The sequence below is a fragment of the Dermacentor andersoni genome, chromosome 1, assembly GCF_023375885.2.
Source record: "Dermacentor andersoni chromosome 1, qqDerAnde1_hic_scaffold, whole genome shotgun sequence".
Lineage (NCBI taxonomy): Eukaryota > Metazoa > Arthropoda > Arachnida > Ixodida > Ixodidae > Dermacentor > Dermacentor andersoni.
In genome coordinates this window covers 103,044,802-103,069,113 of record NC_092814.1, presented here as the reverse complement: position 1 = coordinate 103,069,113, position 24,312 = coordinate 103,044,802, and the positions used below count along the sequence as shown (strand labels likewise).

General features: G+C 46.2%; 2 protein-coding genes across 2 annotated transcripts in view; one reads left to right on the top strand and one right to left on the bottom strand.

The window, feature by feature from the left end:
• Nucleotides 1–24,312, bottom strand: part of Sf3b3 (splicing factor 3b subunit 3) — a 78,799-nt gene that overhangs the window by 21,375 nt on the left and 33,112 nt on the right. The window contains exons 12-16 of the mRNA XM_055061847.1: nucleotides 21,399–21,550; nucleotides 19,081–19,236; nucleotides 3,783–3,938; nucleotides 3,581–3,709; nucleotides 13–135 (exon numbers count right to left, since the gene is read on the bottom strand). Of these exons, the coding sequence (XP_054917822.1) occupies nucleotides 13–135; nucleotides 3,581–3,709; nucleotides 3,783–3,938; nucleotides 19,081–19,236; nucleotides 21,399–21,550 (716 nt within the window). The remainder of the gene's footprint in view (nucleotides 1–12; nucleotides 136–3,580; nucleotides 3,710–3,782; nucleotides 3,939–19,080; nucleotides 19,237–21,398; nucleotides 21,551–24,312) is intronic.
• Nucleotides 10,343–11,387, top strand: LOC140215436 (jerky protein-like). Its single transcript, XM_072285992.1, has one exon. It carries the CDS (start codon nucleotides 10,343–10,345, stop codon nucleotides 11,165–11,167), a length of 825 nt encoding a protein of 274 aa, XP_072142093.1. The 3' UTR covers nucleotides 11,168–11,387.

The window sequence follows — 24,312 nt, the reverse complement described above, 5'->3', positions numbered from 1 at the left end:
AAGCGGACTTACAGCATCACTTCCTTGCATGCGGACCTTGAAGAGCTTCACAGGCCTGGAGCCCAAATAACGAGTCCGCGTATCGGAAAGGTCTCCTGTGACTTGATCCAGAACAGTACGTAGCAACACGCCATTCTGGTAGAGTTTAGGAAGGGGGGAGATACAAATGAGCATCTTTATTAACACAAAGAAATCACATGATATGTCATATTAATTTGTGACTGACATGCCCCAGACTGCGATTCACCTTGCATTTGCATAGTCACAAAACAGAACAATTTCACATCCTAGATTGCAACACGTCCTTTGATATGCATGCCAAATTACATTCTTCTAGTGACTCATGTGTAAGCATGGTGCTCGTTTGCAGGCAAATTGTGCATGTCAGCAGGCAAAGTTTCTGACTGACATGATCCGCATGTTTTCGTGCCTTAATAAGGTTTTAGTTGAACAAGCAAAAAAAAATATACTCAGACGACACATTTGCATTAAAATTTGCCTGCCAGTAAGCTGTGCAAGTCATTTACAGTCGCCGACTGATTTTCCGGACTCCAAAAATTCGGACATGCTCGATTATTCAGTCTGCTTCGCGGCACCGCCATTCTCCCCATAGACCATAATGTATAACAACTGCTGAAAGTTCGGACACCTTGCAACCTCTCGTCTGATTTTTCGGACACTCCTTGAGCCAACTCGATCGAGAGCACCATGCACTGACTCTGACTGGTGCATGGTTAGACTTGCTGAATGCCATTTTTGTTTTGAACAGAGCCTCTTTGCTGCCCCACGAAGTGGCGCTACTGGAAATACCCGCTCATCATCATTGTTTCTGCCTGGTACGATAGAGTGGCTACAGCAGTTCGGGTCTCAGCTTAGTAAGCCATGTCAAGACAATCCAGCAGCTGATTTGTTTCTTCGCGCACGACGCTGCGAGTAGGCCACGTTTTTAGTTTGTGCGACTGGTGTCGGAATGGTGGTGTTTGCTTTGTGTGCTGTGTCGAGGTTCCGGTGATCCAACGTGCATACGGAAACATCGCGTCAAGTGTCTAATGGCGCCGACAGTGCCCGCGCAGACTGCGCTGGGGAATGCCGGCTAGCGGGTGCCGGGAGGCCTAAGATTTGTCGCCTTCCGATGTGCTCCCTACTGACGCGGAAAATGTTCTGCTGAGGCATGCGCAGTGGTTGCATTGCGATTCCGGACACCGTCTCATTTGACAGTTTCAGAGGTGCTGACACTGCTGCACTGACATGCGCAGAACTCGACGACGACGTGATCACTCGTCAGGTTTTTGCTGCACCGCCGGACAATGACTCTGAGTCGGAAAATGACGCACCATGTGCTACGCTGCCGTCGCATGCGGAGCGCGTACAAGCAGTGACTGTGCTGTCAGCTGCCTATAGTGACCGTACAACCCTCTCCGAGGTTCAGGCTTATCCGATTGTGCGTAAACGGAACAGCGTGCAACAGCACATTCACGATTTCTTCACGCCTACTGCTGAGCCCGAATCAGTCCATGGAAATAAAGGATTTTTTTTCTTCTTAATTTGCTTTTTCGGACACCTGTCTATTCGGACATTTCTGCAGTCCCTGTAAGGTCTGAATAAACGGTCGGTGACTGTATTACAATATAAAGCGTCCAGAAAGGAGTCATGAGTAGGCTTCTGTTGAAAAGAAAGTGTTTGAGAGAAAGGTGACCTTGTGCTCTGCTTGCGAGTTTCATGCGCTGTGCACAACTGCAAAATTTGGCCGAGATGTTCACAACAGCATATGCTATCTGTTGACTTTTTTTCACCAAGCCCGAGGGGTGGTTCAGGGACCGTTTAAGAAGGAAACAATCCAAAACTGCTTCGGTCAGGTCAGTTTCCGCATTCCTGGGGACAACAGTGAAAACTCTTCCGATGAGTGCAATGAAGCCATAATGCATTACATGAAGTTTGGAGAGAGTTGTCAGCATTTACAGAAGCCTTGACGGATCAACAATTAACAAGTTTGTGTCCACAGACGATGATGCCACAACCACGGTAGAGCTTGAGAATGAGGACTTCATCGCCAACATCGTGAATCAGGACACAAGCAAAGGGAACAGTGAGGACAATTTGGATCCTTCGCCCACCTGCCTCGTCCTATGCTCATTATTCATTGCTATTCAAATCATGCACCAACAAGCCCAAAAACATAGCGCTCGTACTGTTAGTGTGTGTCTGAATTTTACTGTCTCGTACTCCGTGTGCTATTTATTGCTGCTACAACGTGATGCATGCAGTTACCCTGTTTCGGTGCTTCTACGCAAATATGGAAGGCTGTGGCCTTCCACAACTACAACACACAAAAATATGTGCTCTCCCAGGCAACTAAGATATTGAAGCAGGAGATTTGGGACTATTTCACGCCCCAGTAAACCGAAGTAAGTCCATTTCATCAATAAGGTGCCATTACAAATGGTATGTGTTTTTTCCGTTGTCCAATTCTTTAAAAGTTCTATATCGAATTACACGATATAGCAAACATTCGCGGGTCTTTTTTGCAAGCCCGATATATGCGGGTTAGCCAGTAATCACATTCATTAAAATGAAATTCTACTGTAGACATGCTAGCGGCAACCTCCTCAACCTAGATATCACACATTTCTAGCAGCACCTGACCACCAGCAAGCCAAAAAAGAGGCAGATGTGCGGTGTCTCGCATGGCTACGGCTCCACAAGGGTGGATTTCAAGCAATTCTTCTACTAGGTGTTCCGGTAACACAGCCTTTTCTGCATAATAAGCTTGCCAGAAGTGAATTCACAGGAAAACAAAGAAAATCACGGTCTAACTACAACACCAGACTTAAGTTATCACTCAGTTTGCATAAAAATGTGCATGATCATCTGCTACCCTGCAAGAGTGTTGGTATTGCCACTGCTGAGGTGCAGGAAAGTGAAATGCAAGAGCAGAACAGGGCAGGGCTGTGGAGAAGCCACAACTTTTTTTTTTTTTTTCACTGAGGAACTTTACCGAGCACAGAGTTAGGATGCCATCTAGAGTCTGGTGTGTACACTACAGGAGGCTGCACTGAAAGGAAGGCAGGCTGACATTCGCATGAAGTCACTGATATGCATGCTACTTGAGACGTCTAATGCTGTGATTCGTTCATTCTCGCATTCATTTATTTCTTTCAGCCTCACAGATGCAAATATGGCACAGGTGCACATTTCATGAATATGGAACAAAACAATTAAATTTCAGCGCAGTCAACAAAAATATTACGGTATCAACCAAACATATCCATGTCACTAAATTATGTATTGCAGCAATTCATTTGCACACCAATGGAGTCATCAGCCATATCTTTCTTCATTTTATAAATTTAGACCTCTGGATCTTGACAAAATTATGCATTATTGACCCATATGATACAGTCTAGAACATATGACCAGAATTGGCATTCACATCAGTGCCCCATTAGTATTGCTACAAAGAGACTTCACCCTCAGAAACCAAAAGCAATTTATTTTTTAATTACAACTTCGATCATTCCTTTACTTTCAATGGCAGCTGGAATGCCAACCCAACAAAAAAGAAGAAACCAGGTGTAATTACCTGCAAGCCAATATTGAGGTAAAGGATTCCTTGGCCACTGGCATCAACCTCTGTCATTCCCATTTCAACAATGGACAGTGACTCTGGTGTTGCAGGCAGAGCTTGCATACTCAGCGGAGACAAGCAGTCCTGTAAAATTCCACGAGTTATCAACATCCTTTATAACATGCTGATGCAGCTACAAATACTGTTTTATCCTTACAGATGGATCCAGAGAAATGATCCGAACAGTGTTGTCTGCAAGACCCACAGCCAAAAACCGTGAACGCTGCTCCCCAGTTGGCACACTGGCTAATGACATGCAGATGATGTCAGCCGACATTTCCCTACGGTCGGTGTACTCGTTGAGTTGGCCAGTCTAATTAAAAAGGAGGAAAAGGGGAAAAACATAAGCAAAGAAAGAAAAATGTAGAGTACAAAATCACTACACAGTTGCCAAACTATTTAAATAAAGAAATATGCTCTCATCTGAAAAAAATTAATTGAGAGCACCTAGAACGCATGGTGGTCCGCATGGCTGAGCGCATACACAGCTCACACGCCGTTTAGAGGTAATCTGCCATGTGTACAAAGAGTGGGTGTGCCGAGATGGTGTAGCATCGTGTGCACTGTCTTCTCACGCGTTTAATACTGGAGCCTGTGTACTAATCTCAAGCTCTGGAGAAGTGTTCAAGCGAGAGGCGCACAAAGCATACGCTCCCGAATGCCGGCACTTTTCATAATAGTGTCATCCCTGTGTGAGCGACACCACCAGCCTCGGGGGCGGTGTGGACGCGAAAGCATGGCTGGCTTTGCTTCGTACCGTCGATTTAAAGATATCGTCGACACGGCATGAAACTGTTTGTTTCATTGCAGACTCCCAAATTCAACAAAATGAATATATTTTTTCATTCAAATTTGCCTTTTCCGACCCCTTCTGTGTAAGAAAAATCCATTGGCAATATTACTTATTTGCATAAAAGGTTTAATTTAAATATAATGAAATTTCAATACAACGAAGCAAACTGCCAATTTTAACGACTTTGTTATATTGAAGTTTAACTGTATAACAAAGTGTGTTTACACGCAATTTCAATATAACGCAAGTTCACTGTCATCACAAAGGAATAACAAGGTAATGAATGGAAACTGCCGCAGATGCAGGTGATCAAATGATTGAATTACATGTGGTTGCTTGTGAATGCACCTCTCAAATCGTGCGCCTCACAACAAAGAGTGGTTGCCGAAGTGAAGCAGCGTCTTCGTCGGTAGTGGCAAATTCAACAGGTCATGGCCTCCAAAATCAGTGGCCTGATTTTAGAGGCCATAAACTGGGAAGTGCAGTGTCTGCACAGCTTATCACGCATTCTACACTGCGTATAAGTTATGTATTCTGAGTGTGCGATGTGCCCGATTTGGTGGTTTTGTTGTGGCCTATGATCCTTGCCTCATGTGGCAATAACTGTGGTAATCCACCATCAGTAGCGGTATAGTACTAAACTCACGACCCTCTCACCATCATGTCTCATATATAGCATAAGTGTGGTAAGATGCTATCAAGCCAAGAAGGATGGCAGCACAATGCGTGCTGTCCTCCCACATGAGCAGGTGGGTGAGGGGAAGGGGGGGCATACGCGGCATGCATGCTCATTTTTAGATGTAATCTGCCTCCAGTGCAAAGACTGGGCTAGCCAAGATGGCTGATAGTGTCATACCACTGTGCCGGTGCTATCAGCCACGGCAGGGAGTGGACGTGAAACCTTTGCTGGCTTCACTTCGTATTGCTGATGTAAAGATATTGTCGACACGGCACGAAACCCCGTCTTTTGTCTCAAATTCAAACAAGTGATTTTTTTCTATTTAAAATTTGTTTTTCTGATTGCACGATAATAGTGAACATTTTACGGTTCCTTCTGCGCAAGAAAAATCCGTCAGTGACTGCATAAAAGGTCCAATTTCAATACAGTTGAATCTCGATCATTCGAACTCGAAGGGGCCCAAAAATTAGTTCAAATTAAAAGAAGGACTTGTTCTTGAAGTACTCGTGCACCATAGCATGATGCGCGAACGGTGCAAGTCATAAAACATCACGGTGCACAAGGAGACAGCGAGTGAGGACCGTGTAAACTGCCCACGCCGGCCAACGCTCGCTTCCCATTAACGAGAAAACGAAACTTCAGGGAGTGGGCTAAACTGGCTTCTGCGCGGAAACCATCGAAGGTAAGGGAATTACGAGAGAGTTGAGAGGGAGGGTGAGGGGAGCAGAGTTGCAAGAAGACAGCAGCGCTTCGGGTGGTTTGTCCAGCGTCCAAAGATTATGGATTGTTTTCTTTCCTAATTCTTTTCAACATACCGTAAAAACCGGACTATAGGTCGGACCGGAATATAGGTCGATCCCCCAACTAACGAATTCTAAAAATGAAAAAAAATCTTTTTCAGTGGCAAAAGTACCGAAAGACATGACACCCTTACCTATAAACAAATGCGACTCAGCGGGTTGCACAATGGTGACAGTATTTATTTAAATGCTGCTTGCATGTGCACCTGGCCATGTTTTTAGCGGTATCGCGCGACCATCGACCCGCGTGCTTGTCAACACCGTATTAACGGCGATGAGCAGCGAAACAAACGAGATACGCGCATGTGTACACATGCCCTTACTTTCGCTATTTCGCCGCTTCGTGCCGTGATGATAAAAGGTGCTGACAAATACGCGGGTCGACGGTCGCGCGATACTGTTAAAAATTCGTCGGGTGTACAGTACACAGAAGGGCACAAAGTCCGCAAGCGCTACTCCGAATCAGAGCAACACGTTTGAACAGAGTCGGATGACGAGTGCTTCTCGCTGTCCAGTCCATAGGCGCGTGCGATCTCTACCGCTTTCAAACGAATGCATTCGACAACAGGCAGCGATCTTACACGCAGCTCTCGGACGGACTCCGCAACCTTGCCTTCCAGTTCTGCAGTCCACTGCGATCCGGCCACGAAACGACGTTTTCTTTTGGTGGCTGCAAGTTGTAATACGTTGCTTTTACCTCCGCCACTACTGAATGCTATTTTCGGATACTCCAAGTTCGCGCTGTGCTGCCAGGTTGCCGTGGGCTTCCGCGTACTCAATCGCCTTTTTCTTGAAGGCGACGGTGAATTGACGTCGGCTTCCGCTCATTTTGAAACAAAATGAAAATGCAGTCTTTTTTTAATATAACTTTGCGACAGTGGAAACGCAAAATGCCGGTGCCACAATGTCGCCACGCCATAGAATAAAGAACCAACGCCGCGCTGCTGCTGATGGCGATGGCGAAGGCGGCTGTTTACTTCATCCGCCCATTGTTGCAAGACTTCCGTAGTTTTTCCGCCAATGTCCGGTATATAAGTCGAGGGTCGACTTTTCGCAATGGTTTTTTGAAAAAAAGTTCGACCTATATTCCGGTTTTTACGGTAAACGTCAGTTGAGAGTCAGCGACTGTCTCATGTGTTTTTGCTTCATCCTTCATCGATTTGTGAGAGCTGCGCAAAAATACAGTAATCTCTCATTATAACGAAATCACGAAATCAATCATAAAGCTCGAAATATCGCTTTATTCGAAATTTTTTCTGGTCCCAACCCAAACGCATGCATTTTAAGCTGCATTACTCGAAGAGCTTGACCCGCATAGAGCGAAGTGACGAGCGGAGGCATTGCCACCGCTCGACGGCTGTGACCCTTTTGCGCATGCAGTGTCAAATTAATACCGCCAATGAATTAGTCTCATGCAGGCACAGAACAGGCAACAAGAGTACCAAACCCATGACCGATGACCGCCTAGTAATGGGAACCAAGCGAGTGGTGAGTGCTCCCAGCTGTTTACTGCAGAACGAAAGAAGTTAATTCCATGGTGCAGTGTGCCCGAACTATTAATCTCAGTCGCAATCACATCGTTGGTGCCCCCCGTGACAGAATCCACATGAGAATAAAGTTTTCCCAACGCTTTGCGATGCCAGAAAACCGCAGGTTCTTGGATGCCAAAAAGTGGGCAAAAGACTGCAGGCAGACTTGCACTGTAGCATTCCATGGGGTGTGCTCGATGAGCAGTTTTACTGCTCTAAAGAGCACTTCTGGCGCTGAAACATGTCGAAAAGCACAAAAAAAGTGTCCCTCCAATTATAAGTGCCATGGTTGATGCAAGCAGAAACGTTAAAGGAGCACTGACACAAAAATTTGAAGTTGAGATAACTTGTGAGATCGATTTAGTTGGTCACACACACATAGTCTATAAAACATCAGCGGCGAATATCGCTTAGAACATATCTAAAATCAACTTGAAAGTATGTGCGCGCAGCCAACCGCAAAACAGAGCACCTCGCGACATTGACATCAACCGGGATTGTAAATAGCCAAGAAAACGCTACGTCATGTGGCTACGTCACGAATTTTCGTTGGCTGCCATGCGGCTTACATGTGCTCTTCTCCTCTGTTGTTGCTTGTTCTAGCTGTTGTACTTCTAGTGGAACGCTCTCCGTGTCGCTGCAACTGCAGTTTTTGTCGTGTCCATCGGGATATTTCCCACACTATCAGTTTGACTGCGCTGCCACAATGTTCAACGCCGATTTGTTGTGTCTTACCATTGATTGTGGCCGATGCGAGGGTTTTGTTGAGGTTCGTCCTCGCCATCGCCGGCCGCAATATCTGAGTCGCTAAGTGATTGGCCACGTCTAAAGCGCGAGACACATGGCGCGATTTTCCGTGCGATCTGTAGTACGGCTCGTCGTGTGCGACTTGCCGCATGCAGAGATTCGGGACACGTGGTACGAATGAGCGAGCAACGGCCCAGAACTGGTGCCCCTGCGTGGAAGTTCGGAATGCTGCATAACTTCGAACAGAAAGTGAAAGCAACCGTATTTGCACACTAGCTTGTTTGAAACAAACGATGACAATATAAACACGTCTATGCGAGCACTGTAGACATGTTTCCGCAAGGTCGTGTTAGCAGTATCGGATCCGTTGACAGCCGCCGATGGCCAAGAGCCGGCAGGCATAGCTCGCTGGGCCATCGAATCCAACACCGGTTGCGCTTGTGACACGATCGTTTGCAGCTCGTATAACGAAGCGCCTATGTTAGTCGGCACAACGTGTACACAGTTATGTCACGCTTAAATTGCAGCACATATGATTTCATTGGCGCCGACAGAAGCGAACGAGCATGCCAGGCGAGCTTGCGATCGCTGGGAGACGATGTAGGCCTAGCTCGCCGGCCATCTATCCGGGGGCCGAGGGTCCTTGCGATGCTGCGTCCGCAGCTCGTAATAAAGCGCCTAAATTCATCAGCACAATCAATGCCTGAACATTTATGTTTCTCTTAAGTGAAAAGACTTAGTTTTCCCGGTGCCGTTAGTAGCGATGAGTAAACAGGCCAGTCAGGCGAGCCGCTTCGTATACAGACGATTGCTGGTGCGTCTGCGCTTACCGCATCCGAGTAGAAATCACGCCAACGATTTACTATTTCGCACAACGTTTTATAACTCGCACTCTTTCGAGGTCACTTTATTCTAGAAGTTATTTCGTGTGAGAAACAAATTGTAGCCCATTTATATGCCGCCGTCAGCGGCGAAAGAGGCCCGCATTTCGACCAGGGAGAGAGAGAGAGAAAAAAAAAAAAAAAAAACAGACATGATCGGAGCGGCGAGGCGCCTGCTCGCCGGCCCCGCCCCGCCGGGTCTACCACGTGGCCATAACGTTCACGCTACCGGCGCTGTCATTGGCTGCGGTCGTCCGACCGATGCGGCAGTCGCACGACAATATTCAGCAAGTTGGTCGCGCACGCTGGCTGCGCGTCAGAGTATACGTCATGGCTTTTTGCGAGCACGTGACCACTTTGTTTACATTCCAGTTTGTCTCGTCTCGTTGCTCTCTGGAACCGAAACTTCGACTGGTCGCTACAATAAAGACTGCAAATAATTACCTGTCGCGCTCTGAAGTAAATGAGGTTTCGTGTCGCGATTACTGGGTCATTAACTACTTATTAAAGCAGAAAAAACCACGTGGATATTTTTTATGTCAGTACTCCTTTACAGTTAACAGATATGGAAAGACGACTTTGGGGAAGCAGGACTAGAAATTTGCTCGCCACACGCCATAATCGGCCTGCATCACAGTAAAACACCGCCCCTAGCTCTGTTGCACTTTTGACGGTGTAAATCGACCGATAACTTGCTGAAAACACGAAAAATCCGAGCGTCGCCAGCGGCGAGTCAGGTTGTCAACACAGCGAGTCAAGACAAGCTGGTGTTTCCCTGGCAATTTTCTCGAGCCAGTCATGCTCAATTTGCGCCATCTGACCTCACGACCTCGGTACCCTCCCAATACAGTCAAACCTCGATAAATCGAACACGGATATATCGAATTATTGCGTATATCGAACACTTTCTATATCACGTGGAAAATCGCATGCATTTTTTATTTTTTATTTCGAACGGGGCCGGCTGTAAAATGGATATATCGAACTCCGCCGCCCCAGACCAAGTGCGCTCTGTTGACAGGAGGCGAGCTTTCCCGCAACACTCTCGAAGATAGCGGTGGCGCGATGGGCGTTTCAGACTGCTGTGTACGACAGCTGCCCACATCTGTTGCGCCAAGGGTGCCATTTGAACGTAGCGGCGTACGCACGCGGCCGCTTGGCGTGGCCGTGGCTTGACCAGGTTGGCTAGTTTGACAACATCAACAACACGTGCGTCTCGGTGCTGCCGTTTGTGCTACGCCAGTCGTTGTTAGTGTGTGTGTGGCTTAGGCCTGTCGTGGTTGGTGTGATGGCTGCAAACGCGAAGAAGCGGACGACCCTGACATTTGCTGCGAAATTGGAAGTGATACAGCGTGTTGAAAATGGAGAAAGGAAATCGAGCCTCGCCGAAGCTTTCAACATCCCAAGGAGTACTTTGAGCACTCTGCTGAAAAATAAGAGTGACATCAAGGCCAAGGCGGAACAGAACCAGCACTCAGGTGAGCGGCGGGTGTGCAAAGCTGCCTTTGAAGACGTCGAGAAGGCGCTGTACAAATGGTTTATCGACGTAAGGGCCCGGAATATTCCTTTATCGGGGCCAATGCTACAGCAGAAGGCCAAGAACTGCATTCATTCTCGGCGCCGAGAAGTTCACTGCTTTCGGCATGCGGGTTTCGTGACCCGCATTGAAGAAGCTTCCGAGGAAGCAACCGAAGATTTGACGTTGGATGGCACAGAGGAAGAATGCCAGCTTGAAGAAACCTGGAGCCAGTTCGAGCGACTTGTTGGTGCTGAGCCACACAGCATGTGCATTGAGGACTTCGTTGGCGGAGACTACAGCACCGGAACAGTGGTGGAGTTAACAGACGTGGAGATCACTGCAGAAGTGACTGCTGAGCGGCCAAACGAAGACGCTGCCGAGGCTGATTCAGCAAGCGCTGATGTTGCCCCACTCCCGACTGCAACTGAGGCTGTAGCTGCTTTGGCCGTTGTACGCCGCTACTGCGGCACAATAGAAGGCACTGGGCTGTCTCTTGTGGACCGTTTGGACTATGTTGGGGACGCCGTGGTCAAACACGCAGTTGCCAATATGAAGCAGGCTACGCTGCTTCAGTACTTTCAGCGAACTAAATAAATACTTTGTTTGAAGCTTCATGTGAGTATCTATTGCGCTACGATTGGTTCATTGATTGATTTGTGCTAGTTTTTGACGCGTTTTCTACGTGATTTTATATATCGAATTCTGGCTATATCGAACTATTTTGCGATCACCGCGCTGTTCGATATATCGAGGTTCGACTGTAAATGCGGCCACTGCATTCCCCTCCTCATTCGCTCTCCAGTCTGCAAGCCATTAGAACGCCAGCCACTCCTCTCACTCACCTTCATGTCAACTCCTCGGCTCCTTGCTGCGAGTTTCGACGTCACTACTCCTCCAACCCCCCCCCCCCCCCCGCTCTTCCGGCCTTCCCTCCCAGGCACAATCTTCCACCAACGGGTGCCCTTTTGCGGTTCCTGCTTCTTGGTCTCCACAGCTCCGATCGTCTTTCTTTCACTACACATGAAGCCGATGCCAAGCCCGCCATTGCAACCATCGCCATCACCAGCACGCACTGACGAGGAAAGCGAGATGCCCTGATAACATTGTGAAGCTTCTACCTTCTGCGTCGCCCACCGTGTTCACTCACTTTGGCGCCGACGGCGCGTGCGTTTGGATCCGTGCTACAGGCCATGTGATTGTGTGTTATTTGGAGTGCTTCGTTAGGCGTGCCTCGCGTGTGCTTTTGTGGCCTACAGTGATAAATGGCTTCATCAGTCTCCAGGCAAAAGTCTGGATTTGGAGCAGGAAGTGCTGCTGATTAAAGTGGAAAAAGGTGGTCGGCAGAAAACTGACATTGCAAAGGAATTCAGCATACCGCCGTCTACTTTATCAACTGTATTGAAAAACAAGGAAGCTGTGCTGGATGGCTTTCAAAAGAGCTTCTCGGTAAAGAGAAAGAGGAATTGCGATTCCAAATGCACCGAAGTGGAAGGTGCACTTCTACAGTGGCTGAAGAACGCCAGGAGTACAAATCTCTCCGTACATGGACCTGCACTTACTGCAAAAGTCGGAGCTCTCGCTCTCCAAATGGGCCATAAAGCTTTCAATTGCAGCAATGGCTGGCTTGAGCAGTTCAAGAAACAACACAGCATGACCTCGAAGTCGATCGTTGGCAAAAGCACGGCCGTGATCCGTGACACTGTAGACGTATGGCGTCAACACCAGCTCCAAGCTCTACTTGAAAAGTATGAAGACAAAGACATCTACAACCTAGATGAGGCTTCATTTTTTTACAAGATGCTCCTGAATTGCACATTCAATACCGCTGGTGGACCCTCATCCAGAGGAAAACAGCAAGAAGCGTGTCACAGTGCTGTTTGGTGCCAATGCAACAGGCGGGGACAAGTTTCCCTTGTTGATACTGGGGAAGGCGGAGAAGCTGTGGCGCTTTCGAAATGCAACTATTCCCAAGGAATGCATCTACAGAAGTAACAAGCGAGCATGGATGACTGCTGCTATATTTGAAGACTACGCGCACCTTCTGGATGGACAGTTTGACGCAAAGAATCGGCAAGTGGTTTTCATAATTGGCAACTGCCTGAGCCACGGGAAGATTGACACTTCAAGGCGATCGCTGTGGAACTTTTGGCTGCAAACACAACTGCGGTACTGCAACCGATGGATCAGGGCATCATTGAGGCCACCTGGAAGCTGTACCGCAAGGCTCTTTTGCAGCACATGCTCACAGCGTATGATGCCAACAAGAGGTACAACATTGATTTGCTTGGTGCGATCTATTTGCTGAACTTTTCATGGAAAGAACTCGCAACTTTGAAGGTCGTCAACTGCTTTGTGCACGCCGGCTTTGCGCATGCCGTTGTCAGTGACCATGACGATGACCAGCCTGACGATGACCGGACTTGCAGTAATCTGCAAGAGGCTCTTCATAAGATTGCTGGCCAAAAGGTAGAAGGCGACTTCGAGACATTCGCATTGGCTGGCGCTGCTGCTCCCGTGGTCGCCCCAGCGACAGATGCAGAGATACTGATTGAAGCTGTTGGTGGCGAGGACGAAGAGCCACATGAAGTACAAACTATGGTGCAGATGCGGGAGTACCTAAGCCTGCTGTGAAATAAGGTTGAATGCATGGACGGCGACCATGGCCTCGTGCAATGCTTGGTCAAATTAGAGCGGGGGTTGCTCACGCCCGGTAAGAACTTGAAACAGCCAAAGATCACTGCCTTTTTTTGCACCTGAATAAAGCTTTGCTTCACTGAATACACTGTATTTTGACTTCCTCGCAGTTGTGGCACAATTAAAGCTCGACTGCTTTAGCTTTCCTTGAGTGGTCATTTATATTGAATTACCGTATATAACAAATTTTTTCACCGTCCCGCTGGCTTCGTTATAACAACGGATTACTGTACATCACAAGTGCTTACCAACTCTCTCAGTTTTCTATCCAGGGTGTCTACCAAGTTGACATTTCCAAATTCCCTGAGTTTTCCAGGTTTTCCCTGAGCACTTTTGCAAAATTCCCTGAATGAGCCAGAACTCTGTTTTGTGTCAAGACAGGCTGACACCATGTTGCTCGATCCTGTCACTCTCTAGTAAGCATGTTGAAACAAAAGAATGACTTAATCCAGTTTGAATAGCAAGGAGTAATATCTATTTTATTTAAAAAGAAAACAGAGGGCACAGCGATAAAAATGGTAAAACCCATTCCAAATGAGTCGAACATATTCAAATACGAATGAAAAGGAGATGCATACATAAGTAAATATTTTTGAATATGAGCTATTTCTATCAACTGATAGCAAGCTCATCGGTATGAGGCCTGAACTTTGTCACAACTAAGATTCTCTCTCAGCAGCTGGAAAGTCAACCTCAACTGTTCTGACATACTCTCAGCCCATACACAACCATCTGTGTTGGGTTCCACTGCTTTAAAGAGTTTATTTTGGTTTGAATGAGGGACACCTGCGTCTCCGTGTCAGCCAAAACTTTGTTTTTTGAGCTCAAGCTCCTTCAAAGAGGCGGCGGCATGCTTCCTTTCCCGTTAATTCCTCAGTGCGTCGGTCCTTTCTGTTCTCATCCTCCTTCACCATATAGATCATTTGAAGCATCCTCTTGGTCAGTTGTACGGTCAACGTTCGATTTTTCGGACTCCCTAGGGGCCGCACAAACATCCGAAAAATCGGGCAGTCCGAAAAAAATGAATGCTTGTCATTAACGGCCCTTAAGGGCTAAAATTGCCACAGGCATGTCCAAAAAAGCTCCTAAGGCCTGTCAGTACACTTATTAGGCATATCGGTGCTCGTACAGTGACAGGAGACAGGGGTGCATGCGTGTATAATTAAGGAATACATACTGTGTCCCGTGACAATTGCCCCTTCCCACGCTTCTTATCCTTTACCGTGTAACATTGCTGTACTAAGGCAAAGCTAACTTTCGGAGACTGACATTACAAAACGTACTGTGCTCTGCGAGCTCCGAAGCCAATCGCGAGGATTACAAAGGCGGAGTCGATGCCATTGCTGACAGCGGCGAATTCTTTCAATGAAAAACACAGCATCGCACGGCAAGAAGCTTAATAGCGAACGTAGAAACAGCTAGGCCTAACGTTGCCGCGGTGGTAGCTACTGCTGCCAGAGGATCTGCGTGCAAGAGTGCCGGTTTGAGGCGGCGAGATAATCAAAATGACGGTGGTGGTGGCTTTGATTAATGCCATTTCAGACCTGGAGTCAGGGCAATATACATTGACTATATGGAGTACGTGGTGGTGCTGCAAACCCGGGCGTCTGGAAAATTGGTCGTTAACCACTCTGGCAATACCTTGTGCTGATGACACGGCGTCAATGATGATTCGTTGCAATTCCTCTGTTACTGGAGCCAGCATTAACACGACTTTCGTTCCCTTTCAATAATGTTACAGCTAATTTTCCCTGGTAAAAGCACAAATTCCCCTAGTTTTCCCCGAGTATTTCCAGACTATTCAAATTCCCTGAGAATTCCTGGTTTTCCCGGTTGGTAGACACCCTGTCTACCTTAATTGCGAGGAGGGGCAGGAGGGAAGTGCATTTTCTTTCCCGCCAGCTGGATGGATGGCGCAAATTACCGCTGCCACCTAAGACAGTCACCAAAGTGGTGGAGTTGCCGAGGCTTGACTGGGCCTCTGCCGCTGCTTCCCTCTGCTTGCTTGCATGCTTTTTCCTTCTTCTGCTGGCAGATCGGCGCTGTGTTTATGTTCTTCGTCCTGCATTCTTAACGCGTCATGCCTTATGAAGACGACAAGGTCGTTGCCTCTGATCATGATCATGCTGGTGTGCTCCCTTCTGTTGCGGTGTCGCGGCATGCAAAAGACAAGAAGAATGAGGTACTAGGTGTCGCCTTGGCATCCTTGTATTCAGGGTCCGGCTTACTGTACAGAATTGGATGTGGTGCACTGCCTCCGACAATTTTTTCATTGGGTCGTCTCAATTTAAAATCGTCATCGTAAAAAACAATTGCAAACCATGACAATCAAAACAAGCACAAATGAGACCAAACCAAGCATATCAAAACAAGCGCAAGCGAGAGCTGACGCGAGCAAACGATAGTGCGAAACAAGTGGTCTGGCTGAACCAGGTGCGAGTACGAATAGAGTGGTTGGGCAGGTCTGCATGCCACCAGCTTTCCGCGCATACATCACTGAAGGGGCCGCTCTCATTGGTCTCCTTCACTCACAGCTTGCTTGCCGCCGCAGTGAGCTGCAAAAAATCGAGCCAGCACCAATCCTTCCCGCAGCATGCATTTTTTCACTAGTGTGGCTGGGGCAATACCTTGCTATTTGATAAGAGGGTAAATATTCCGCCACAGTTTTTTTTTTTCTTTGCATGCGGTGTTGAGGCATTTCTCCTAAGCTTTTTCTCTATGGCGGGGTCGGAGCAATGCTGGTCGGAGGCGACGCCGTGTGATTTAGCGCGCTGCTGAGAGTATTGTCGGAGCACGGTATGTTTGCATTAACCCTCGCAAATGCTTGAGCGTTCGAATTACCAGGCGTTTTCGCCCATTGGAATACACATAACTTCGACAGGACCAAAGCGTCAGTTCGAATAAACCGTGTTCCAACATTTCACTGTATTAACAACATTTCACTGTATAACGAAATTTCATTAGTAACAAAGCAAAATGCCGATTTCACTGATTTCGTTTAGAGAGGCTTAACTGTGTTTGCAATATCACAACATGAGAAATCGTCATCAGCGAAGACGAGACGGTATTATACCCAACACTTGAGCAATATGTTGCATATTTTTAAGTGGAGTGCTGACAGTGGTGCAGCATTGGCAGTTTCCATTGGTGGTTTCCATTACAAATGGCACGTGTATAACATGTGAAGTTGCAAGAAAAGTGGTTTCAGAATTAGTGCCAACACTGCATTGAGTATTATTTTGTGTTTTTTTTTTTTTTTTTTTGCAATGATGTCAAGGCTACACACTTCGACGAACGCACTCGCTGGTGAGTATGTTTCATAGCGAGCTTCACTAAATGTTTTCGTGCGACAGCCTGCAAATCACACTACAGTCAAACCCGGCTATATCGAACTCGCAGAAAAACGCCTATCAGTTCGATATAGAGCATAATTCGATATAAGCCTGCTAAATAATTGGATGTCATAAAAGCACATACCATTTATAAAATCACTTTATTGGCGAAACGAGCTTAGTTTCGCATAAATTAGTCCTGCATTTTCTTCTGCTTGGCCAATTTCGCTGCCTGCGACGCACGCACTTCCCCACGTTGTCTAAGGAGTCCGAGCAGCTGAGGCCGCAACCTTCCGCATTCGCGCAGAAGCACCGGACTAATGCGAGTGCATCAATCACTTCGGGGGGATGTGGGCAAAGGACCATAGTTGCTTTCCTCAACGTGCCTACTTTCATTTGTGCTCGGTACGATGGCTGCGATGTAGTCTTCGCTTCGGGATCTACCGTCGTCGCGACTACATCATCTGCACTCACAAACTCGTCCACCGTTGATTCGAATGTCCCTGAAATTTTGACAGCTCGCTCCAAACTTCGGCAACACCGGCAACGGCTTCGTCGCATTCATCAGAATTTACAGTCATCACCAAGCACGCGGAAACCGGCACGTATGAAGAACGCCTCGTACACGGCCGTGCGTACGCGTCGGGCGCCATGGGCACCGGGTTGCGAGTCTGGCCACTTTAGCCCTAATCGTGCCGAGAGTGCTCCTCGGAATCTTGCACGCTGCGGGGACATCGCGTTCGACGCGATTTATGATTTCGATCTTCACGACGAAAGGCGAATTCTGCCGCTTCATCACGGCAACACTGCGGGAGAAGGCCCACAAGGCGCAAACACGATAAACCAGGGAAGCAGCCACACAACTCGCACTTTCGCCATCTTACACGAAGAGCGCACAAGAGCTTCTGATTGGCTGTCTGAGCAAGCGCTGTAGGCGGGCCAGGATCATTTTTTGCTGGGGAGTGTCGATAGATAGTGATCTAAAGAAAGGAAGGACGCTTGATTCTGCAACCCGTGAGGGAGCACGGCGAAGCGTCGTCAGGGGAGAGGGAGTGGGAAGTGAAAGATGATAGAGAAAGAGGGAGAATAATAGACTTCACTATGCGCGACAGGGGGAGTGTCGACGGCTCGCCCGAACAGCCCGAGGCAGCGCGGTCACGGTAGGGAGAGCGGTTGGATCAGGTTGGATGGAGCCGCGCCGCCGGGTTTCCCTTCTACCGCGAGAGAAAGCCTACCTCTGGGGGCACTTTTCCGCCGCTTGACGTTCGATATATCGGGAGTCACTGCAATATTTGTTCGATGTAAGCGTAATTTTTGCTATATATACTCATTGTAACTATACCGTGACCAGAAATTGTTCGATATATCAAATAATTCGATGTAAACGGGTTCGATATAGTCGGGTTCGACTGTAACGTCTAACTGCACTCACTCAAAGTGAAATTAAATTTTCCCGTCTGACAGGTATCAGACACACGAGCACACGGCTTTTAAACATTGCATGCTTTCTTCATTGCACAATTTACTGCTCACAATAAATCTTCAAAGTGCACCTATGATAAACTGCCGTAAAGCACTATTGATTGAATTTATGTCACGAGGCTTTAGCTTCTATTGTGCTCTTCACATTCCAAGTACACCATAATCAAAGAACCAGAAATTTTTTTCGTCCCTAAAACAATCACTCAAGGTCATGTGTGCTAGAATAATGCAAAATGAAACACTAACAAAGAGAAATAGCATAAACTTGAGCGACAGCTTAGTGCAAAATGGCTAGCCTTGCCATAAACACAGCATTCAAGCATCAATTGTGTGGCCACCACCAGGACAGATTTCCTTTCACTGTTTCACTTGTGAACACCATACTTTTACCATATCCACGTTTTAATGTATGCAAAACAGCTCATACTGCTACCTACTGAGCAATATAACCTCCTTTCAGCTAGTTCTTGCTGTGGGTGGTTTGGTTGCTTTCCCTGGAACATCTCGCCCTAAGCCTTAGTCTTTCACACCAGTTTCCTTATCTAGTAGCTGTTTACACACCAGGGAAATAACCCCATTCACAGTCTTCAACATTTTGAACATGTTAGCATGTCAGTAGATACTGTTTAGCCATTTTCAAGCTATTTTAGCCCAAGATCCCACAATGCACATCAAAAGAACACCACACTAGTCAATTATGAATTGAATTGAATTCTGGGGTTTTGCGTGCCAGCACCACAATTTGATTGTGAGGCACACCCATGGTGTGGGACTCCGGTTTCATTCTGACCACCAAGGGATCTTTAACATGTCCCCAATGCATGAGGCATGGGTGTCTTTGTATGGATTTGATCCCGCAACCTTGTGCTTAGCAGTGCAACACCATAGCCACTAAGCCACCGCGGCAGGTGCTAGACAATTATGCCTTGAAGCAGTTTAATAAACTAATGTGTGATGGCATGGCAGAGAAAAATGAAAATGATCAGGCATGGGACTTACTGGATCCATTTCGAAGTAGACAAGCTCCCCTCCAGTGAGAGCAATGACAACTTGGCGCTGATTGACAGCACACTTTACAATTGCTTTCTTTCCTGGTGTACGCCATTCATTGACACGCTTATCGGCCCGAATGTGCCGAATCCCTTCAGGGTACACCTAAAAGCAAGAAGGAATTACTCAGGCAAAAAAAAAAAAAAAGCAATGCAATATTGTACAATTAAAAATAACACAGCACAAGTTCTCCTTTTAAGATTTTTTTTCTGGTACAAAAACAATGTAAAAGCTCTTCCGTTGCAATAAAAGCAAGTTTCAAGTGAATGAGTCACAGAAGGGCAAAACACAAGTGTGCTGCTCCCATGCTCGCATAGAAATTGACTGCATACACAACTGCATTTGCATGAATATAATGTGTGGCTCAAATTTCATTCAAAAATGCCATTCTTCGTTCGCATGCAAGGGTCTGGCTGGGAAGCACTGGTTAGCCAAGACGAACGCATCACATGGCTCCAGTAACAGCTGCTGCCATAAATGCCACCAATACATCGCTCAGAAGTGGTATTTATTATGCACTCTAAGGAGTGTGAAAGATACAGCCTCCTTTCCACAAGAATTTCTTTAAAACGGAGCTTTCATTGTTATGTCATCATTGTTTCATACAATTGGGGTTTTGTACAGGATTGCACAAAATAGTGGGCATTGAGGAGATTTTGGAGGCTAGCAGCTTTAAGGGGACCTTGAAACGATTTTGACGATCTTGTACAAACATACCGAGTCGTTAGAGTAGGCCCTTCTGATCATGCACATAGCTCGGCTGAATTTTAAGCTGCCCCTACCCATTTGATGTAATTTACCCCAATGACGTTAGTATGGCGAGCTATCCAATTGGCTGCCCAGGGCGTGTCATGAATAATTTTTCAAACTTTATGGTGAACAAATGTTGTTCGTGATAGTTGGAATGTTAGTTAATTTGTTTCTATAAAAAAAAAGTAACATAGAGAGAATGCACAATAACAATTCCTCACTAAACTTAAGCTCTTCCAGCACACAGCAAGCGTTGTCTGCTTGTGTTACAACGTGCTCCGCGCTCAGAGTCGGTCTCAGTCTTTTCGCGAGCACCATGATTCGACTTTGTTGCGTTGTGGGCTGCAAACGTAGCGACTGGCAATATGCCAAGCTGCGACATCATGTCCCTCTGCAAGGCAGCAAACGAGCGGACTGGCTGCAGCGCATCGGACTGCCACTATCCGATTGGCGCCAGGATTTGCGCGTTTGCAGCTGTCACTTTACACCGGAGGATTACTACCGCAAAAGCGTTTCGAGAGTCTGGTATTCGGGTAAACACAAGCACAAGGAGACAGGGCCTGGCCGTTTGACAGTGCCGTTTGACGGGATGAGCACAAGCGCAAATGCAAATGGTCTGCACAGTGCAGCCACCTGGTGGCACAGAGCTCAACCACACACAGTAGCAGTAAGTGTAATCATTAACACGTTGTTTCTGTAAATGTTTAAAATGTTTTACACTTGGTTAGAGCAATATTAGCTCTTTGTTTGGCTAGTTAAACTCTGCCCCAACGGGTGGCTGGACCGTGCAGACCGATCAGGCCGCTCACGTACGTCTATGCTAAAGTTCCTTCATCAGCTTGAGTTTATGCCTCCAGCTATCCGTTTAAACGCCCAGGTCGCCTGTGGTTACCGGAATACCAAACATATTCGGCGCTGCGACAGAATGCTCGCAACGCACGCTGCTTCGATAGCTCTCGCTTGGGGTCGACTGCCAAGGAGCTGGCGAAGAGTTTAGAGAGGCTTTGCGTGCTCGCTCCTAAAGAAACGGAAGTCGACGACACGATATGCCATCATGACGCAGAGCGAGTGAAGGTGGAGCTTACCCCGATCACTCGGCAAACGAGTTAAGGAGAAAATGCATGAATATGAGGGAGGGTAACTTGTAATCGTCTGTAGCTCTCTTAATATGAGACGCTTCACACAAATTGTGGTGCGAATGATTAACTTTAGCTGCACCCTACTCGTCTATAAAATTTGTCCGAGCTGTTTCAGGGGCCCTTTAAGTTAATATTTAGCCCCTACGGTCCCTACTTAAATGCATGTGAAATGCAGAAATGCTCTTAGGCAACTGCTGAGCCAGTTTGATATTCGTTACATTCGAAAGGAAAAGTCAGACTATCACGAGTAATGGCTGCCAAAATATTTTTTTACTTTTTACAATAAGTGTTGAAAACTGAATTTCAAAAGGGAAGAAAACGTAATGTTTCCAACTCCACACAAAAATGGATGTTAGAATGGCATGCATGTGGACTCACCTGAACTAACGCGTCATCTCCAATTTGGGCACATGAGAGCGTAGGTGTTGTCCCAAGGAAGCCAGAATCAGTGACTTCTTCCACAGTCTCGCCAATGGAGAGCACCAAGGTAGCATTGACGAAGGACACAATTATGTAGGCATCATAGTCCTCTGCAGCAAAGTTTTTTAAGCATCAAGACAGAATGATTAGCTCTATGTAAAGAACTTAAAAATTGAGTTTTCAAACACATCAGAATGCTCAATCTTAAAGGGACCCTGAAGCGATTTTCACAATTTTGTACAAACATACTGAGCCGTTAGGGTAGGTTCTTCTGATCATTAAGTGACGCATTTAAGCACTCTGCATAAAGCGTGTAATTTATTATAAGGTTTTAAATATGTATATCGCTACTGATCGCAGCAGTGCCGCCCTACCCCAAATAATGCGTGTTGCCCATCTGACGCCAGCAGAGCAAGCTATCCGATGGGCTAGCGAGGTCATGTCATCAATAATTTTTCCAATTTTATGGTGAACAGAAGTTGTTCGTAATAGTTGCAATGTTGCTTAATTTGTTTCTATAAAAAGAAAGTCAAAGTAAGAAAATAGACAATGACAATTTATCACTACACTCAAGCACTTCTGGCACACAGCAAGTGTTGTCTGCTTGTGTTACAACTTGCTCCGTGTTGACGCGAGCTGCGTGGTCAGTGTTGACCTTGATCCTTCTCACGAGCACCATGATTCGCCCTTGGTGCATTGTGGGCTGCAAACGTAGCAATTGGCGATACGTCAAGCTGCGACATCGTGTCCCTCTGCAAGGCAGCAGATGAGCGGAGTGGCTGCAGCGCATCAGGCTGTTGGTATCTGATCAGCACCAGCATCTATACGCGTTTGCAGCCATCACTTCATGTCAAAGGATTACTGCAACAACAGAGTTTAGATTGTCCCGTAGTCAGATAAACACAAGCGCAAACGTGAACAGCCTGCACGGTGCAGCCACCTGGTGGCACAGAGCTCAACCACACAGAGCTAATATAGCAGTAACCAAGTTTGTTCTACTTTGCTGTTAGCGTAAATTTTCGGTAGGAGCGCAATCTTGAACACGTTTTTTCAATTGTTTAAAATGTTTCATGCTTGGTTACAGCAATATTAGCTCTGTGTTTGGCTGGTTAAGCTTTGCACCACCAGGTGGCTGGACCGTGCAGGTTGATCAGGCTGCTCACTTACAGCTATTTGTTTATACTGTCAGCTCAAGAAAGGGCCTTTACAGGACTGGATAAAAAATACAACATACAAAGCTTTGCTACATGTCCAGCAAAAAACTATATCTAGTATCTATAAATAGAGACATGTGGTAAACAAAGACAAAATACACTTGTTTTAAGCATATTACAAACAGAAATACAAATTAAGACACATTCACAGTGGTGAAAATAGCCTCCAATCCAGCAGTAAAAGCTCCAACGGAGGAAGATATGACAACTCGATTTGGCAATTCATTCCATTCTTTAATCGCCCTCGGAAAAAAGCTATACGTGAATGTATCATTCCATGAAACTAGCGGCAGTATGTATAAACTGTGCCTGTATCTGAAGTGTTGATCTGGTGAAATTACACAAAATTCAAATAAAATAATTTTAACCTGGTTATGAATAATTAGAAATAGAAATTTCAATCAGTCAAACTTACGCCTTAGTTCTAAAGGGTAAAGGTTTGCACGACTGCATAATTCGATTTCGGGAGTGCGCTATACAACCTTTGTCTGACGCCCCACAGAACTTTATTTGCCCTGCTGCAGACTTCACCGAAGTGTGTGTTCCACCTCAAGCCTGAAGCAAACATTAATCCTAAATATTTATATTTTGTCACTCTTTTTAGTTCGGGCGGACCGATGCTGTATTTATACCTCAGGGACACCTTGTTATAGTCAAACAGTTTTTACTGGGTTCAGTGACATTTGCCATTCATTATAGCATTTGAGGATTTTTTGTTAATTGTTGTCGAGGTCTAATGGGTCACCTAAAGATTCTATCACATTATATATGACGCAGTCGTCTACAAACAATACTGTTTGTAATATGGGACGGTTATATCACAAGGCAAATCGTTGATAAAGATAAGAAATAAAAGAGGGCCCAAAAACAGTGCCTTGAGGTACTCCGAACAAAACTGGTTTGGATCTGGATTTTACCTATTTCGACATACTGCTCTCGAAAGTGAAGGTAGGATGTAAACCACTTAGTAATATTTGATTTTCAAATATTTAATTCATTTGTAGCAACAGTTCAGATACATGACTATTAAACACTTTGGCAAAGTCTAAAAAGATTAGGTCAATCTGTCCTTGGCTATTTATTGTTTGTGAAAGATTGTCAACGGTCTGAACAAGCTGCTTTATCGTACACAACCCCTTAGGTAAACCACGTTGCACTGGTGATAACAAATTGTAAGTTTCCAAAACGTAATTGATTAAATTATGGGGTTTCACGTGCCAAAACCACGATCTGATTATGAGGCATGCTGTAGTGTGGGACTCTGGATTAATTTAACCACGTGGGGCTCTTTAACGTGCATCTAAACATAAGTAAACACGTGTTTCTGCATTCGCCCCCATTGAAATGCGGCTACCGTGGCCAGGATTAGTTCCCGCGACCTCGTGCTTAACAGCGCAATACCAAAGCCACTAAGCAACCACGGCGGGTTGTAAGTTTCCAGATAATTTGATTATGTTTGCATACTTATATGCTCAAGCAGTTTGGAACAGGTGCTCGTAAAAGAAATGGGCCTGTAGTTACCTACGCCTGATGTGCTCCCACTTTTGTGAACTGGAATTATTTTAGCATGTTTCCAGGTCATAGAAAATCTTCGCTGGGTAAGCGAAGATTGAAAGATTATGGTAATATATTTGGCGACCCACTGAGCATATCTATAT